General features: G+C 36.8%; 2 protein-coding genes and 1 long non-coding RNA gene across 7 annotated transcripts; 1 reads left to right on the top strand and 2 right to left on the bottom strand.

Annotated features, from left to right (window-relative positions):
* The first annotated feature begins 507 nt into the window (after window positions 1–507).
* Window positions 508–11,582, top strand: LOC130717743 (protein EMSY-LIKE 1-like). Of its 5 annotated transcripts, XM_057568094.1 has the most exons (11): window positions 508–749; window positions 3,446–3,615; window positions 3,711–3,820; window positions 3,923–4,043; window positions 4,237–4,303; window positions 4,367–4,464; window positions 5,176–5,244; window positions 9,811–10,059; window positions 10,149–10,217; window positions 10,474–10,537; window positions 11,250–11,582. In XM_057568094.1, the coding sequence occupies exons 2-11, from the start codon at window positions 3,529–3,531 to the stop codon at window positions 11,294–11,296; spliced, it is 981 nt and encodes a 326-aa protein (XP_057424077.1). In that variant the 5' UTR covers window positions 508–749; window positions 3,446–3,528; the 3' UTR covers window positions 11,297–11,582. The 5 variants fall into 5 exon arrangements, with proteins under 5 accessions (XP_057424077.1, XP_057424074.1, XP_057424073.1 ...); XM_057568091.1 differs by having other exon boundaries at window positions 3,451–3,615; window positions 4,237–4,464; XM_057568090.1 differs by having other exon boundaries at window positions 4,237–4,464.
* LOC130717744 (uncharacterized) lies at window positions 11,153–14,485 on the bottom strand. The gene is made up of 2 exons (XR_009012383.1): window positions 14,121–14,485; window positions 11,153–11,646 (listed from the first exon to the last, which is right to left on the bottom strand). It is a non-coding gene; the product is annotated as an uncharacterized LOC130717744 (long non-coding RNA).
* A 2,514-nt stretch (window positions 14,486–16,999) lies between these two features.
* LOC130718882 (uncharacterized) lies at window positions 17,000–18,450 on the bottom strand. Its single transcript, XM_057569513.1, has one exon. It carries the CDS (start codon window positions 18,179–18,181, stop codon window positions 17,168–17,170), a length of 1,014 nt encoding a protein of 337 aa, XP_057425496.1. The 5' UTR covers window positions 18,182–18,450; the 3' UTR covers window positions 17,000–17,167.
* Window positions 18,451–20,277: the final 1,827 nt, after the last annotated feature.

Below are 20,277 nucleotides of genomic sequence, written 5' to 3'. Positions count from 1 at the left end.
TTTATTCACTTATCCAAAGCGTTAAAACTTGGGCCTTACAGTTATCGTCTTCATATTTACGAAGAATGTGAAACGAGTTCCTCTTGGTCTCAATCGGGCTTAGAAGAGAAGTTTTTATCTCCACTTTACTCATCAATTTTGACTTTTCTATTTCATTCGTTGTTTAATATATTTTTAATAATCAAAGTATTAATTAATGTATCAAATACAATAGACATATTTCCCGTGCAACGCGCGGGTAAAAAACACTAGTTTAAGTGATTATAACAAAAGCTCTTATATAATAAGTGCTTATTGAATGAACCCTTAATTATCACTTATTATTTACCCAAACAAGACCTTATTTAGTTGAGCATATTATTTGTAGTCCAAGTCAACGTGTTATTTCCTTAAAAGGAGGAAGTCTTTTCCACAAGGGCCGACACAGAGAAAGCCCTTTACCCGAATAGCCCACCTCACCAGCTATATTTATAAAGAGAGACAGACACACCAGTTCTCACTAAACAAAACAAAACAAAACAAAAACATTGTTTCTCTTGTTCACTTTTTTTTGTGTCTACTCACGCCAACACTCCCCTGCTTAACTTGTACGAGGTGAGATAGATACATACACTCTTTGTTCCTCTGACCCTGTCTCTCGAACCTAAAACCCATTCTCTTTTTTCTCTAAAACCTTCGTCCTTGTCAAACGGAAACGCATTGCTTCGCTTCGCACACTTTTATGGACTGTGAAATTCGCGACACTGACGGTGAGTCTCTCTGTTTTTTTTTCCTCGTAATTCGACGAAGGAACATGCTAGGGTTTGGGTTTTTTTTTCTTTCGAGCGGATTGAATTTCAACTACTGTTGTCAACTTGTTGTCTAGAAAGTAGAAAAATGTTTCTTTTCGTCTTGATTTGTTTTGTTATTTTGAATTTGTTGTATATGAGGTTTGTCTAGCCTGCTAGTTGGTTGTTATCTTATGCTGTAGATAATTAAATTTGGGAACTTTCCATGAAATTGCATGTTGTACAGTTGTAAATTCATGCATAAAATGTGTAGCTAGGGTTTAGCTATAACCCCTTTTGTTGTTTGGGGGTGGGGGATTGATTGCTTGTACTGGCACTATCAGAATGTAGAAGAAATAGCTTATGGGGTGGGGGGCATGAAAACTGAATTTAATTGGTTGGATAGATGGACGAAGAAGTTAGGAGATAGCGAGTAGGAACCTTTTATTAGTGTTCTTGCTTATGTTTACAACAATAACTAGGGTAGTCTACATAATTGCATGTTAAAAAAACCACTTAAAAGAAATACCCATATCGGTATTGTGCCTAGCGAGCTGCTGCTCACGGTAGCCTGGTCTAAACACTGAGCCACTCCTGCAATAATTCGGTCCAGATTACGGGGTGACACTTCATGATAAAACTCAACACTAGGAGATACTCGAGGTCAAACAAACATGTGTGCCATATGTAAATTCAATAACGACGTAACCCCCAAATAAATAGCCGCCGGTCGTAACATGTACAATCACTAATTCTTCATTATGCAATTTAAGGACCTAATAAATCACGTAGCACAAAAAAGCTAAAAGCCCAAAGGGCAGTCTTAATCTAATAAGAAACCCAAGACAACAGGGATGAAGGCATGTTCACTCTAACACTAATACTGGGAGCTAGGTTGTGTGCTTGTCACTGAGTCTAGCCCCATCTGTAGTTTTGGAGAGAACAAGTACCTATGTCATGTTGTGCTAACAGCTTTAATATATGTAGTGTACTAGCATTAACCTCCTGTAACCATATAGTCTTATCTACAGACTCAAAGTTTTGATTGGATTACAAATAAAAACTATTGATGCGGCCATAATTATGGTCGTAATGCAGTTGCAGAGACATTTAGAACCCTAACATTGTGGCCATAATCACCGTCACAGACCATGATTTGAAACCTTGCCCATTCCCATCACCCATCTTGACAAACTTGTAAAACTAAAATGCAATTTCACTACTAATATAAATAATAAAAATAAACGTAAAAAGCATTAAAAGTAAAAAATTGAACTCAATTGAAAAATCATTCAAAGGTCACCCAATTTCTAATTATAAAATGCTTACAAATTATTTAAAATCTTGTACCCGTACCATAACCCTGATTTTTTATCAAAAAATTTATAAGTATTTTAAATCCTAATTGAAGACAGATAAATGTTTTGCGGGTAGTGGTAGGGTGGGGTATTATGGTAGCCTCATCTGCACCCCTACCTGCAATTACCCATGCTATGCTAAGGCACAAACTCATTTGATAGGTGAAATCCTACCCCTGGTGATGTTTTTTATGGGTACTGCCATACCGGGTTTGGGGTTGACTGCCATTTTACTCGTCTAATGTCTCTTATGTATAAGAAATTTCTGGTGATTATTATTCAAAAAATGACCTTCTGTTGGTTTGGGCATGTACTTAGTAGTTTTATGAATATTTAACAATAGAATAGAGGGGCAGCAAAATACAAATTGGTGTGAAGTGTTTACAAACTCTTAGTGAGTTCAGTTTTATGTGGTGTGCTACATCACAGGGACAGAGCTTGAACCAAGTGTATTAAAATAGGAATTCTTTGATTGGTATTTTCTGCATGCGGCACTTATGTATGATTATGAATGCCTGAAGTTAGAATTCATTGCAACAAATTATACTATGGAATTTCTTAAGTGGATTGGTTTTTTGTGGCATGCAGCGTTCTAAATTAAATTATCAAAACAAGTTGACTAGGGGCCAAAGCTAGAGATGTGGGTATTGTGTAGGAACCAAATATAACAAGAAGTTTAGGGTAGGCAAACTTGCAATGAAGTATCAATTACTATACATGTTAATTGAAATCTACAGGATGTTCTAGCAATTCTAGCAATTACAAAGTGCAGCCTTGGTGCATGACTCTTCTAAAGTTGTTTTGCAGAACCTTCACAGTTTCATATATTGAACTTCACTCCATCAAAATAAACCCTTCTAAAGTAGATGGTGTGCAACTGTGCATAACCTATGAATACAATAGAGGCTTGCTCATATTTTCTATCAGTGTTTTTTGTTTACTTGTAAGTTGAATTACATGTTTAGACGCGCATTGCCTGAAATTGATCATTTTAAAGGTGCTAATTTTTTTTCAATGACCTTTAAAATGAGAATGAAATGTATAGTTAAGGGGAGGGATAGATAATTGCTACTGTGAGATCATAGATAAAATTGGAAAAGAACATTTAAACGAAGAGTCCTTTTTTCTAGAACCAAGAAATGTTTGTCTCATCAGCATTCACTTTTGCGATTTTTACTATGTGGAATGCATGAATAAATATTTTTAAGAAAAAATTTGCAAATTCTCATTCATATCATCTTTGGTTTTTTCCCATGTATGTAAGTTCCTTTTTCATAAACTATTCCAGGTACTGACAATGATTTTTCTCCCTCAAATCAGAATAGAGTTCTCAGAGGTAGCAGTGTTGCAGGCGATAAAGAATCTTTTCTAGCTTCAATTCCAGACACTAGATTGTATATGACATGGAGGTTCAAATTCATCTACTTGAGCAGGAAGCATACTCTGCTGTATTGCGTGCTTTCAAAGCTCAGTCTGATGCTCTTACTTGGGTATCTTCTTTAGTTTCCTCCGTTTCTTCTATATTATCTTTGTATTCTCCTGCAATGAAGATTTACCTTGTCTATTTTACTTACGTATTTATCAGGAGAAGGAAGGTGTGATCACTGAGCTTAGAAGAGAATTGAGGGTTTCAGATGATGAACACAGGGAACTTCTTTCCAGGGTTAATGCTGATGAAATAATTCACCGAATAAGGTATTGTAATTCTTTGAGTAGTTGTACTTGTAACAAGAAAAACATATTGACAGTTTTTCTGCTTCTACTTTTACCACGTTATATGATGGATGATGCATTCAGGGAATGGAGACAAACTGATTGTTACCAACCTGCAAGGCGCACTACATCTCAACCTGTTCATGACATTTTACCTAGTCCAACTGTTTCAGCATCTCGCAAAAAGCAGAAGACTACCCATTCGGTACGCCATCTTTTCTTGTATGTTATGTGATTTGGACTTTAACAGCATTATTAGTATATTCATATTTACTGCTTCAAATGTAAGCGGTGCTTTCCGATCCAATGCTGAAAGCGTAATTGCATTGCACTTAAATTCTTTACTTGAAAAGTAAATTATTGACGTCCAATTTTTTTGCTGCCAATTTTGGTGCCAGGGTCAGTCATTGCCTGGTTTGTCTTCAGTGAAGTCTATGCAGTATGCTTCTACGGCACCAACTGGAGGTAGGCATTTCATGAATCGCAGTTCTTCTGGTGCTCTTGCATCTAATGCAACTGCTGATGCAGCTGCTTTTGATCCATTGGTCGGGAAGAAGGTTTGGACGAGATGGCCTGAAGACAATCACTTTTACGAGGCTGTCATAACTGATTACAACGCTGCTGAGGTATGTGTATTAGGAACTGTCAAATCTAGGTAGAATCATGATTTGACAACGCTGATGCGGATAAGTCTTACTTTTACCCCCACATGTAAGACCCTTTTTTTGTTTTCTTTCCCAGAAGGGGGGGGGGGAGCATAGAGACACCTTAAACTTAATTGCCTTTTGCAAATAGACACCTTCAAGTTTAAACCTATTGTTATAGTAGATCCTTCTGTCAATTTAAAAGTTAACATGTATATTAATAGTGAACAAACTTACTTTTTTCTTCCTTATCTACTCTGAACTTATCATTTACTTTTTTTTATTTTAAAAATCATATTATTTGATGATTTGTTCACCATTATGAGTTGTCCCCAAGTTAATAAAAGTATTGTAATGATAAATAAAGTTTAAGGATTAATTGGGATTAAAAGCTGAAGGTGTTTATTAGCTAAAGGCTTAAAGTTAAGGTGGCTCTGTACAGTTCCACTTTTCTGGGGGTTTCTTTTCCCCTTGTACAGTTTACAGTAAATGGAAAAGTGTGCAGACTTATTTGCATTTATTTCATCTAGTATAGGATATGTCTTCAATGTCAGTAACCTCTTCAAATATACATAAAACTCACTCCCTTCCAAAATCCATATAGAAATAACAATGCTTAAAGCATTGAATAACAGTTGATAACTTTTCAGAGTTTCTTTTTTAAATTTCGTTTTGTTGTTTGCTTCTTTGCAGGGCCGGCACGCATTGGTTTATGATATTAATAAAGCAAATGAGACTTGGGAATGGGTTGATCTCAAAGAGGTATTTATTCCCTATGATTTGCTTCATATCAGATTAGAGTAATGTAAAATATTTGAGTTCTTTAACTTTAGGAAGCTAAGGGCTTTTAGGAGAAAAAAATATCCTGATTCAGGGAATAAATTACTACTAAAAAATCATAGGGAATGAAACATCCTGACTCAACATCAGATTAGAGTCATGTAAAATATTTGTTCTTTAATTTTAGGAAGCATGGAGCTTTTAGGAGAAAAAAACTGTGATGAGGAATTTTGATAATTGAGAAGGATTTCGAACATTATTATATTTCATAATCTCTTTTTGAATTTGGGTTAGGCTTAATCTATCCCAAAATCTAGCTTAGAACTCTACCATTTATAAGGAATCTTCTGGCAGTATCTCTAGTCAATGTGAGACTTCTAAACTGGGCATCTGGAGCATTAAATTTACATGAATGAAAAGCATCTGCGGGTGGCCATACTTGAATTTGTTGAAATAATTATTGTGTATATTTCATTGATTAATACTTGACTAAAAACTACAATATATATAGACTAACAAAGAGATAAAAAGAAACTAAATCTATCTAAACCTATCTCTAATTAAATAGATATCATCTCTATTTAAATAAATACTAATCTAAAATAGATAAACAAATCTTAACTATATCTCTATGAGATAAGACTAATAATAAACTAAATCTTAACAGATATTCAACACTCCCCCTCAAGCTAAAGCTTACTTAGCTTTAAGCTTGTAACAAATCTAACCCAAGAAGAAAATTATCTTAATAGATATCCCTTAATAATGACGGTCTTCGCGAATCTCTGAATTGACCTTTCAAACTTCTAGTAAATCCATGGGCCGACAAAAGACAACTTCTCATACTTGATCTGGTTAAAATTGATGCAAGACAAAAACCAATTCCTCTAGAGTGTCGTAGGGTAGCTGAGCCAGCAAACAAGGGCGAAAAACCAGCAACAATACGCCCGAAAACAAAACAAGGCTGAAGCAACAACTCACCAACAACAACCACACAGAAATAAAACATACTTGAGGTCGATCGATTGATGGGTTCTAAGACAAACAATGGTGTCAACTTTGACACAGACAACTCTCAAACGCCGCTGGTTCGGTGGAGGTTGTATCCAAGAATGATGCTTATATGGTGATTGTTTAATAGCAGCGTGTTTTGGAGTATCCAACAATCTGAATCAGATTGTTGTGTTCCTTTGCTTTCCTATTTCTCCATAATCCAGTTTGTGCTAATGTTTTTGGGAGAGGCAGAAGCGTCAGGTTGAATCTAATTGTATTGATCCGCTGCATTGTTCTCGCTGGTCCTATTTGTGTTTCAGCCTCGCTGAAGCCCTAAAACCAGAAAACCAAACAATCGAGACAAAACAAACAAGGTGACACTGTCACCTTCAAAACCAAATTGCATAAAGTTAGGATCAATGTAATAAGAGCATCTCGAACCGTGAGACGCAAACTAAGATCTCAAACAGCTAGAAACATCGCAGATGAGAAAACACACCCACGAACCAAACTGGAAGAGGAAGACCGGACGACCATTAACGGTGGCGCTACAACACACATCACCTTAAAAACCAAACCTGGCTGAAACACAAATAGGACCAGCGAGAACAATGTAGTAGCTTCAAGTCTCTACAATTTCTGATTACTGCATTGCATGCAGTAGCTTCTCTTCTCGAGTTAATCATATTTGTTACAAGCTAGCTTGAGGGGAAGATCTGGATATTGTTAAATATCTCAATAGAGACTACGGTCAGCCATCGCTTTCCTCTGCACGTTTAATGATATCATTGTTGTCTCCACGAAAATATTCCTCCCTCGCCATGTGAACAAAAAAGAGAGTAGCCAACCAAAGGATGCCCGAATCCAAGGATAAACAGGTAGCGCTATAAATGCGATTACTTTGATAGTAATTAAGGTAACCAATATTGTTGGGCACAATTGAAGGATTATTACGTACTTGATAGACAAATCAAACAATCAAAAATTGTAGTTCCTCTCTTCCATCGCAGCCACTTCACTATGGCTTTCACCATCAAACAAATGGCCCTGATTATTTTGCTTTTTACTATATTGTCTTTCTTATTCGGATTTGCAGTTTCCGTCAAGAAGGGTCTATATGGTGATCCTAGAGCGGTATATTATTCAACATCAGCTATATTGGTATATCTTAGTGTTGCTTCTCTTCTTGCCTCAAGTGTGGCTGGATTTCTTTCTCTGGTTTACCCTTACAAGGGAATGTCTGTTCTGCTAAAGGTTTTGTTTGATGACATGAACACAGGCCTCGTGGTCTTACTTCGCGCGTTTTCAACTGCAGTGTCTGCAGTGTTGTTATTGATACCAACAATAGTGGAACTTTTGATTTGTCTATCAAGTACGTAATAATCCTTCAATTGTGCCCAACAATATTGGTTACCTTAATTACTATCAAAGTAATCGCATTTATAGCGCTACCTGTTTATCCTTGGATTCGGGCATCCTTTGGTTGGCTACTCTTTTTTGTTCACATGGCGAGGGAGGAATATTTCCGTGGAGACAACAATGATATCATTAAACGTGCAGAGTAAAGCGATGGCTGACCGTAGTCTCTATTGAGATATTTAACAATATCCAGATCTTCCCCTCAAGCTAGCTTGTAACAAATATGATTAACTCGAGAAGAGAAGCTACTGTATGCAATGCGGTAATCAGAAATTGTAGAGACTTGAAATTGCCCTTCACCGCTTACTCTGGTCGAATGCTTCATCAATGTGAACACATGAATTATGGAAAACTGATTTTGAGAAACCACGACAGATGTAAGGATCTTTTTGTGGTTTCCATACCGAAAATTCAGCATCTGAAATCACATTCCAGCCCAACAAACAAGGACAACAACCAGGGGTGTGATGAATCAATAATTCATAAAACCCACAGAATATATGAATTGATGATCATGCAAGGCTCCATTGACATTCCACTTTATTTAATCAATACTGTTGCTGGCAGTGAAGAATTATTATGTTATTCCAATCAAGAATTCTTGAATCAACAATTGTTGAATCAATTCCGACCACAGATTCTGAGTATTCACTAATCAATGAGACTCGCACACTCAAGGAACAACCTTGCTCAAGATACAGGCGGCGACACTTCAGGGAAAAGTTGGAGGTGCCTCCGATCCGTTCTGAGCAACTTCGGAAAACGGCGGTGGAGGAACTTTGACAGTGGTTGAACGTCAATGGTGATGGCCAAGAACGTGACAAGGATCACTAGTTCTAGTCGTAAGAAAACGGCTAGAACTAACAAGCTGAAGCAAAGTACAAGGAAAATTAAATCCAAAGAGATTTGGAAAGCCCCCGTGAAGGGGCTCACGGGGGAGGAGCCCCCTCACAGCGGTAGGATTGAAACTCGCTCTGATACCAACTTGAATTTGATGAAATAATTATTGTGTATATTTCATTGATTAATTCTTGACTAAAAACTACAATATATATAGACTAACAAAGAGATAAAAAGAAACTAAATCTATCTAAACCTATCTCTAATTAAATAGATATCATCTCTATTTAATAGATACTAATCTAAAATAGAAAAACAAATCTTAACTATATCTCTATGAGATAAGACTAATAATAAACAAAATCTTAACAGATATTCAACAGCCATATATGGGTGGAACGAGGGTAGGCTCTGATACGATATTTGAACTTAGGTTAGACTTAACTCTACCTCTAAAGCTAAATCTTAGAGGTTAGGGTTGCTCTGCTCTTTACAAGGATTATTCTGGCCACATCTCTAATCAATGTAGGACTTCTAAACAATCTCAATATAGGCTAAGATTTAAGTTTTTTAAGCAAAAATTATTATAAGAACTCCTATGATTTAGTTGTACAAGATCACTCTTCACTTGGCTTTTGGATTGAATTCAGGAATAGTTGAACCCAAACTGATGTTAATTTTAAAACTTGCAATGTTTTTAGGATATTTAGAGTCTCTGGACTTATAATTTATGTGCAGTTTCCTATTTGATCATAATCAAGTTGAACCAAGGACCAAAAATCTTTTAATCTCTTCGGTTTTGGAGCCTGTTTGTTTTATGACTATTTCACATTATTAGTCATGAGTTAGTTTCACTTAGAAATAGAATTTTGGGAGTTCAATGTGAGTGCTTCCAATTTCCTTTCCTATTCACCACGATTCTTAGAATTTATTGTGATAGTAAGTACTCTGGAAGTAAAAATTGGAAACAACAACCACAACTCTCAGAGTTCAAGTACCTGAGATTTATTATACAAAATACTGGGGAAATTGAAATTGAATTTGTAAAAGATGTTACAACATGTTTAGGGAAAATAAGCATAAATGTTCTCTTTATGTAATTTCTTTTCATGTGCTTTAACCTTCGTAGGCTCTGAATATGTTAGCTCAGTGTATGTTACTATGCAACAAGTTTCTGGTGTACATAAGATAAAAATGAACTCAAATGGTTTGACTATTTCGATGACTTAGTAGATATATGAATTTGTCCAAAATCATCTTTTATTTTTAAAGATGTTTAATCCTTGTTAAATGCAGATTTCACCTGAGGATATACGATGGGAAGGTGAAGATCCCGGCATAGTCCATAGAATTGGACATAGTGGGCAAGGTCGTGGAGCTAAGAAATTCTTTAGCCGTAGCGGTGATACTTTGGGTGCTGGAAGAGGAAGAGGACATCCCAGATTTCAGGCCAGAAAAGAACTTCACCCTCCTCAAAATAATGGTATTGGAGAGAGAGTATCCGATGACATTGAGTTGATGAACACAGATACACTTGTTAAGGAGGTAGTAGATATCACATGCCTATGCAACCTCATTGAGAAAGAGAAAAACAGGGAAATTTTCAGTCTTTAATAACATTGATGTTATAACAGGTGGAGAGGGTTTTTGCAACGAGTCCTCCAGATTCTATGGAGCTTGAGAAGGCAAAGCAAATGCTGAAAGTACGATGACTAACCATCATGAAGTTCTGTATTTTTGGATTTGGCTCCTCTACAACCATTAATTTTGAAGTCAATGGTTGTGATTGTGATCATATACTTCCCTTGTTTAACAAATTATGACATTCTTTAAATCTCAAACATTGATTTCTCAATCAATGGTGGTAATGACTCAGTGAGGAGCCAAATCCGTATTTTGAACCTTCATCCTCTATGCTTCTTGTTTATTCGCTAATTATCGCTTGTATTGTTTGTGTAGGAGCATGAGCAGGCGCTTCTTGATGCAATTGCAAGGATTGCAGATGCATCGGATGGTGAAAGTGGTAATCATTAGTTTAGACGTCTACATTATCTTGCTGCATACTATTGTATATTCAAACTCATATTTTTCCCGTTTAGGATATAGGTAACAAAAAGTGCTTTTATGTAATTGAATAAAAAACATAATTTTGTTATGATATCGCCACAACAATAGATTTTAGCAACTCTCTAACTAAAGAAAAGACTTTTGCTTTTCGGGTCAGAGCAGTGGAAGAAGCATGAAACCAAGAAAAAATGAAGGGGGAGGGGGAGAAGCATAGAGAATAGTTGGTTTTATTTTTGCAGCTTAGTGAAAGGGATTCTGAAATAAAATAAAAAAATGAGCATTTCTTACACTTAATCGCTTTGCAAACAAATGCTGTTTTCTTATTTGACAATCAATGAAGGTGGTGTATATTATGTTTCAGTGGTAGGCTTGTATGCACTAGTGGTGATAGGTGAGGTCGCCATTAAAGTGCCAAGGACTAAACACTGTCGATGATGTTGGTGTATTTAGCAAATAGTTCGAATTTTGTATTATTAAATTTTAAATTCTTCTTAGTTGTAACGAACATCTATCTTATTGGTTATTAGTTTTTCATCAAATATTGTTTGTAGAACCTTGTATCCATTTAATGTTAAACGAAATGTAAATTCATTCTCCTATATGCTATGTGTAGGTTTTTCACAAATAAGGACATGGTTTTAACTTTTTACTGTGTTTCCATATTACAGATGGAGAACAACCATTCTTGCATGGACAATTGCTGGACAGGGGATAGTGGAGATAATCATCTTTGAATATGATCTTGATATTTAGCTCTCATGAAGTCTCATGGAAATGTTGAATGCAACTAATTCACTTCAGATTCTCTTCTTGCTGATGCACTGTCTTCCTAAACTTACCCGGTTGAAAAATGTCCACATGCTCCATTTTTTGTTGATTAAGAATAGAGACTAATATTTATTTAGCACATCAATTGTTGTGCAACTGTAAAATACTAGCACTGTTTTTTTGTCTTGGAAACTGGATGAGATATGGGAAAAATCGTTTGGATGTACTCTAAATTTGCTTCTCCTTGACTTATGCTGTCAATGTTCCAATGCCTCCTCATACCTCAAACCTTCATTCCTGCAAAAACCAAAGTATTGAGACCATGGGAAAAGTAAAGTAATCGTAGATAATTCCTCAAAGTAGACACGAGTACTGTGATCAAGTTTAATGTGCAATATGATCCTCCATCATTTCATAGTGGTTTAAATTTTAATTGACATTCATTTGGGCAATGGACATGCACAAATTTGATGCAAAATCCATCTCCTGTGATCATAGTGAATATTTAATACTGTTGAAAGTAAGCCAGAAGGGTATTCTAAAATGCACACAACAATTTCCAGTATTTGAGTCAGGCGAAAAATTCACTCATCTTCACTTTGAGAGAAATGAGGGCAGATGAGAGAGAAGTTAGTGTATTTAGATTTTCATTGAACTCTTAAACTCAATGTGGCAACATCGTGATTCTCCAATTCACGATGAACTTGACGTGTCAAATTGTAGTTTCTTCGTTGATATCTTGAGATACGTGACATTATTTTCGTTGGATCATGATCCTTTGTAGTTCGAACACAAACTACAATTGTAGAGATCTTAGCCTTTGAATTTTATTTTGATGATTAAACAATATTAATTGACAAACAAAATAATTGATTTTCAAGGGTGGGATTTAGAACTGGACACCCTGCAGATATTTTTAACACTGTAGGAGGGGACCTGAATCTGTTTGCGTTTGCACTAACACCAAAACAAACATACACTTGGAATATTATAAGCTATGTAATTGGAAAATAGGATAAATATAAAAACAGAGTGGGTAAAAATGGGATGAAATAGAAGCTGTGTGTGATGTGAATATAAAAGTTGATCAGATCAGCTGCAGCTCTAAAAAACAATTCACCATTTCTAGAGACAAAACAGATAGCAATAGTAATCCAAACAGATACCAACACTGTGAATAAAATTAGCCAAGACTATACAGAAAGCCATCATAGTCATACCTTGGTGACGCCAAATTCACTCATCAAGAATTACAATTTGGTAACACTCATCCATTCCTCTATAGGTCCATGAGGATCTGTTTTGATGGAACTTATGTAGTATACAGAAAGCCATCAAGCTCCATGAGGATGAGTGTTACCAAATTGCAATCCTAATATTAAAACCGAAATTAAGAACCTTCATCCTAGAAATGTGAAATTCTCCTCAAGTAAGCTTTTTGCCATTCTAGTCTTCTCTTTCTACTTAGCTAACTGGAAGGATCTCTACACTTGTTTTTTTTTATGATGAAGATTTAGAGTTTGTTTAGATTACTGTGAAAAAGTATGAAAATAGGATTAAAAAGTATATAAAAAAAAGAATAGTAACACATCCGGTGCATTTTGGTTGAAGTAGCAAGTTGCTATTTCAACAAAAAAAGTGCATCGAGATGTGTCATTTTTTCTAATGGTAAACTGATCGAGCTTTTAATGTTTCTCCTCCTCCTTCCCCACAAAATCACAACAGTCATTGGATAACTTTGACACAAAATAACATGGTATGCAATAATTCTTCCTGCTCCTTGAGAAGAAGCAATGAAGCCCACAAGAATCCCTAATTTCCAAGTAAAAATCCTAATTAACAGCAGTTCAAAGATACTAGTTTCAGATTTTGTACCAAAATAAAAGAACATCTTAGATACATATAACTACGAGAAATTTCAATTGTCTAATATTTGGGAGCAAATTTTCGGACTCATGTACCAAAGACTCCATGTTCATTCTCTCACAAACATTTACAAATTTCTTATATTTTAAATTTAAAAGATTTGAAAAACAAGGAAAAGTTAACCGTTCTTGAGAGATCTGTCAGTCTCAATAGGGGGAGTACACTACATACTACAATAGTATTGTAGAATTTTTCAATATTGTGATGTCATTTGAGTACAATGTGAACAAAATTTCATCTTAATTCATAAGAAGAGTTATGTTCAGCCCGGAATTGTTCGATCTATCATCAAACAGCAAACCTCTATTTTAATAACCAATTGCTACTGCAAGTAATCAAATGGATATGATTATGATTTTCCCACTATGAACATGAGCAGTCACAAGTTAATAAAATAATATATGCACTTCAAAGTTCAAAGTTGTAGGATTGTTACAGCAGTGGTCATATTTATCAAGCTCAGCATGATGAAGTAGATTCTTAATCTGAAGAACATTATTATACTCATTATCCTTCAATCACTTCCAGATTTATGTGTTACCCATTTCAAATTCAATCAATTGTTCCCCAATAGATTATACAGGTCAACAATTCAAGAAAGAAAAAGAAACTACTGCAATATGTTAATGAAAATAAACAATCAAAATGAGACAAATCATTCATCTGTTAAATCACTAAGTAACTTATGGTAATTATGTGCATCACAAGAATGTAACAAAATATGAATAACTAAATACCTCGTAGACATCATAAAAGTCCACAAAATTTCAATCTAAACGACAAGGTCAAGTGATAATCAATCACCAAGCATGTTATTATGTATTCAAAAGATAAAGGGTACCTACCTCAAAATTGAGCAATTCCAAGAGATCTGTGTTGTCGGTGCATTTGAAATTCGAGTCTCGGAATCTTAGTTTATCACGAAACGATGTCGACTCGATGAACCATTGTTTTGCTTGTTCGAACGTTGAGGATCCTATGTTGATGATGGATGTCATGATAACACGATATCACTCTGCACTCTGCACACAGCACAACGTTGTAGATGGGAAAATGGAAATGCCGGAACAGTACATGATCGCATGGTCCCACAGTCATCATCATTCCTCATCTTCTTTAGATTAGATTACAGAAAAAAACCAATATTATTCAAATAAAAAAAACTAAATAAATAAAACCTCTAAAATCTGACATTTAGTCATTATTCCTACCTCGCGCATACTTATCCTGTACTAGCATATCACATTAAATGGATATGCATTTTCGAATAAATTCTTATTCATGTACATTGTTTAGGGATCGGATCAATGACTAAATGTTTAAAGAATTCGCTTACCTATCAAATATGTTGGATCTTATACTTTAATCAATTGTATACTCACTTGAGTGTCAGAATCTCTTTTGTCGGTGACTCCCACCGATCCAACCATTTGGAGCACTAAGTATCAAAGGATGCTTTCGGTTGATAAGTAAGGAGGTGTTCACTACAAGCTATGAGGGTTGTCTTAGATTGAACGTTAACTTATCTTATTGTCGTTTAATTTCTAAGGCAGGTTTACGCTAAGAATACCCGAATCGAGTCAGAATTCACGTCGCCCGCCCTAAACAAATAGTAGGTGTGGGCCACGTGTTGTATATAAGCCGCTGGACCACACGACAAAAGAATACCCAACATACAGATGCACACTCCACTATATAGGATTGTTTGTCCGGCCTTTGGCCAAGAACACGTCAAATCATTGACATCTTTTCTAAGGAAAGGTAAACTTCAATTCCCGCCACCACCGTCATTGACAACCTCCTTAAGGACCTCGTTCACCTATCCCTTGGGATCCTCAACCGCCTTCCCCACTTCAGGAAAACCGTCCTCGGCTGCCTTCACCACGTCTTGCTCAACGCTATCTGCCTTCTTGGGTCCCTTGTCCATAAGGGACAACTTGATCAGCTTGTCATTGTCCCTAGTGTCGCAGATGCAACCATACTGAACTTTGTTAAGGGGGGCCAAAACGTTGACCTCAAATGAAAGGTTGAGAAGTTTCAACTGGACGATGAGGTTCTAAAATGTATCCTCCACAACCTCTAACATATTTTCATCGGCCTTCTCCTTGGCCTTCGCGAGCGTCGTCTCCCAATCCATGTCCTTCTACTTCAAGACTTCATCCAATGGGGCATGGTTTTTCTCAGCCTCAATTGTCCCCTAGAATTCACTTTTAGTGTTTTAACATGTATCATAATTGGTGCATCATGTATGTGGTTTTCCGTTAAGTAAAAGATAGCTTTGAAAAAGTATGGTTATAAATTTTTTTTTTTAACTAAAAGCATGTTAGAGTTATTTTATAAGATTGTTCATGTTAAGACTCCACATTTATCTCCAGTAGTGATTTCAATTTATTCTATCCAAACACAATTCATTTTCTTAGTACTTTTACATAATTTTTTTTTTAAAAAAGAGAGAAATAGGAAAAGAAATTGGACATAAGGGTTGAGGGAATGAAAGGATGAAGGGTCCAGGGTTCGAACTCTGAGGAGAGACAAATTTACCAACATTACTAATAACTATTTGTCAATAAAAAAAAAAAGAAAGAAATAGAAAAAAGAAATAAGTGGAAATGAAAATGGAAGAGAATGAAAAGTGTGAATGAGTGGTGCAGTTCAAAACCAGTAGATGATTCTGGTCCATCCCATGTTTATCATCCGATAAAATATTTTAATGATCAAGATTTGAATTTTAATATTCTTGTGTCAAGAATTAAGTGTTTTCAAAATTCAAATGGCAAAGGCTATCTCCCTCTCAATATTTTTTATCGTCAATGATTGGCCATTTGCACCCCACCGTATTGAATATTGATCCAAGAGATCTGTCTCATCTGAAGCAATATCTGGCGTTAACAGAGTGAATATTTAAATTTCAAATTTGATAGTACCAATTCGATTTTGATTCTTTTCCCTCTACATTGTTGAAACAAAAACCTGTAACTTTCATGTGGAATCTCTTTCAAACTATGATCATGATCCCTCTAACCATACATGCAGAACTCAACCTCTTCTTCCAAACAACTGTGACTGAATATTTACAGCAGAATGTTGAAAACAATGTATACATGGTCAATCAATTCTGAGATACATTTACTGTGTCAAAACTGAAATTATGTAACACAATTCTACTTCATTTGAAAACAACAACTCCGATTATTAACCATTCAAACACTATCAACATCTCATATACATACCTCACAATTATCACTCATCGCTCTTCTATTCTATTACCTGCCATTCAAATCTGGGTGTACACAGCAGACACCATTGTCAAAACACAACATCTAGAAAGAATTGTGCATTCTGAAGTGCCACAATGCCATTTCAACCGAACAGATTTGAACAGAAACGCTCCTGCCCTGAGTTAGGTTGCAATTTTGAGCAAATGAATTCGCTTTCCAATCAAAAATCTTATCAGCACATTATACCAAACCAAACATTGCACCAAAAGAACTCTATCTCATTTGAACTAACAACATTGAGTGCAGACATTTAAATTTTAAATGTGACACAGACAGCACCAGTTTGATTTTAATTCCATTCCCCTGTATTGCTAAAAGTAAAAAACAAAAACTCAAAAGCAAGGCAATGATGACTCAACCAGCTTCTGCTTAAAAATGGTGATGGCTCAAGTAAAATTTATAAGTGAAAAATAAAAATTGAACACAAGAACAAGGCTACCACATGATAACCAAGCAGAATCAACATAACATTTTTATATATCATGATATATGTGACACTGAATAAGGAAAGTCCCAGTTTCAAAACGGAAACTTGAAATCTATGACAGACAAGAAAACAATTAGACCCCAACCCCAAAGATTTTATAAACAAAATTGCAAAATGAAGGCATGGTTCATGCACCAGTGGCGGCGACATCAGATTCCAATGATTTTCCCGGAAACCCACTAAAATCTGGCGCCGTTTTCTTCTCATTCTTTCTCCCATCAGTGTTCTTCCCTTTGACTACACTCTTCTCAATCTTTCTGTACCTTCCACCCCCGATTTCTCGCCGGAGATCCTCCACAGCGCTCCTCAGCGACCCGTTCTCCAATTGCAGCACCTCCATCTGCCTCTTCACCGCCAAGCACGCCTCCGCCACATCAGAACCCGCCACAAACCCCGAGCCCTCACTAGCTCCACCATTGCCCTTCTTCAACTCACCATTCAGCTCCGGCAAGAGCTCGAACCCAATCTTATCCATAACCAGAAACGGAATCCTCTGGAACGCGCCGCTGCTGTTATTCCCAATCGCCTTTACCTCCGCCGGAACCCTAACCCCCCACCGAAAATTCACCGCCGCCCGTCCCCTCACCGGAAGCGTCGTCCTCGCCGCAACCTCCATCCCAGAAAACGCGCTCACAATCGCCCCAGCAGCAGGAGAATCACTCCCAAAAATCGGCACCTTCCCAGCAGAAAACGACCCAATCACCGGCTTCTCAACAACCTCAATCGAACCATCATCATCAGACCCAGACCCAAACCCCCCACTCTCAAAGATCGAGGACTGTGTCTTCTTGAAGGTGAAATCCCCAAACCGAGGCTTAAAATGGAGCATGAAGAGTGGTCCTCCGCTACGAGCAAGGAGGTTGAACTCGCAGCTCATGAGCATGGAACCGGAGAGCGGCGAACCGAAGGGTCCGGTGCCGGTTTTGACGACGACGGAGAAGGGGTTTTTGGAGTCGTTAGGGCGGTAAGAGGCTCTGATGGAAGGGCCAGATTGGAAGAATGTGGCGAGGTTGAGTGTGAGTTCCTTGGAGTCGCCGGCGACGATGCCGGATTGGAACGGCATGCCGAGGACGCTGAGTGGAACCTTGGCTCTGAACAGTGGCTTCTTCTGTTCGTCGCGGAATTTGAGAGAAGCTTTCATTTTGTGAAGAAGATGAAACCCTAGGTTTGGTTTGGTTTGATTTGGGGATTTTGTGAGTGAGTGAGAGGGGTTTGGTTTTAGCGTTTTGTTATATAGAGTGAATGGGTTTGAAAAGAGGGGAGATAAATAAGGGATTGGTGGCGGAGAATCCGCCAAAACTGTGTCGTAGCATGTGTGCTGCTGCGGCGGCAGTGACTGTGAAACGCTCAATCTGAGACTGGGCAGCCAGCCATGCCGCGTATTTTATTACCCGATTATGCGGGTCGGTTATGTTTTTTTGTTTGCTTCTCATTCTTGAAAATTTTATTGAATCACTCACTTGCCTAGTTTGCATTACCTCATCGTCACTCTCTTTTCAAAATTGTGGATTTTATATTTTGCAAACTAAACTACACAAATGTATTTTTTAGAATTAACCAAATCCTAATTTCAAAAAAAAAAAAAACCAAATCATGAGTAATCTAAATCATGTTAAGTGTAGCTATTGAAAAGCGTATGCACCGGTGTGAAGAATCCAAGCCACTGAGCGATTGTTAACTTGAAAATTCGAGAGAAAAATGGCATTTGGCAAGGTTAATTCAGCGCTTCTTAGACCGGAATGTCACTAAGTCGTGGAACGTTAGTGCCAAAATGATCATTGTCGACACCGAAAGAAAAACCAGCGCGTTGACAATCAATGTGGAAAGGTTTAGGAATTTCAGCATAAGTGTGCATGCCGAAGGCAAGCTTTTCGGCACAAACCGACTGCTTCGGTGTTGCTGGATGGCTACCAATGGTTACAGGATCGTAGTCTTCCAGAAGTCACCCATGTCTAGAGCAAATGCAATCCCGATTTGCACCAGATTGTACGTCTATAGTTCTAATTTCAATTTTTGACATGTGGAATGACGTAGTTGATAATTACACGCCCCTCACTTGAGCATTTTTAGGAAGTGGTGCAAGTAGTGCTCAAATGTTAGATTTTTCATGCTTTTAGTTTCTCCTATAAATAAGAGTTAGGATGATTTAGCCAGGATTGGACATATGCATTAACACCATATTCGTCTCAGCTAAGGAGTGCGACTACATTTTCAGTACACCCAACCATTTTTTTATTGTAATTTCAATTTCAATTCTAGACTATTTTTTAAGTTTCTCAGTTCTTTCATTGGATTTCTTAAGTAATCAAACAATTTGAAATCAAACCTTGCATATGATACAAACCCTACGCTAAACATGTTGAGATTCTCAAATTTAAATGCTTTAACGTGAATTATGAGCAAACTAAACATGTTCACAATCTAAGTTTAACAATTGTATTCCCGCCATCTTTCTCTTTTCTTCCTTTAATCTCTTCTAGTCTTTTTTGCACTTTTCTTGTGTTAAGCTTTTGCATATGCTTTGTTTGTTAAAATAACTTTATGTGTTGTTTTTGAACAATAGTTCATGTAGAATGCTTCTCTTAACACCATTTTAATCTTCTTTTCTTTTTTCCTCTCTTTCACGTAACTTTTCTTTCAAGCGTCTGACAAAACTTATATCTTTTATTGGCATTCATATACGAGATAGTTGTAGCTAAAGTGTCCCATTTTCTTTCTTGTTGTCGATTCGACACTCACTTTCTTGAAGCTTGACATTTCTTCGAACAAAGACTTTGTTTTTGGTGTTTCATTCGCATTATTTACGCTCATCATTTTGTGAGCTTGTGATAAAAGGGGACGACTCTGGCCTTCAAGACAATCAATTTCTTTCCCTCGCTAGCACACACACTTTTCAGCATTCTTGTCCATCTACCAAAAAGAGGGTTGATTTCGTGTCTGTTTGATTTTCAGTTAGGAAGTCTGTTTGAAGCATCAGAATTCGCGATCACGATTTCCAATGCACATTCAGCCAACATAATACACTTGTTGGGTTGAGCGAATGTGCTTTCACATTCACCCAACTGAAAACCAAACAGGCTTGAAGTATCAGCTTTTACCAAGATTCCACATTACACACACGGACTCCAGTAAATCAAGGCACGAAGCTTAGTTTATGTCGAGAGGTGAGGCTCGACCTTCGTCCAGACAATCTGACCTCACAAACTTTCCATCAGGAAATAGTACCAGAAATAAAAA

Source organism: Lotus japonicus, chromosome 5 (assembly GCF_012489685.1).
Source record: "Lotus japonicus ecotype B-129 chromosome 5, LjGifu_v1.2".
Lineage (NCBI taxonomy): Eukaryota > Viridiplantae > Streptophyta > Magnoliopsida > Fabales > Fabaceae > Lotus > Lotus japonicus.
Note: the sequence above shows the minus strand (reverse complement) of the source record. Positions and strands in the feature narration are given on the sequence as shown.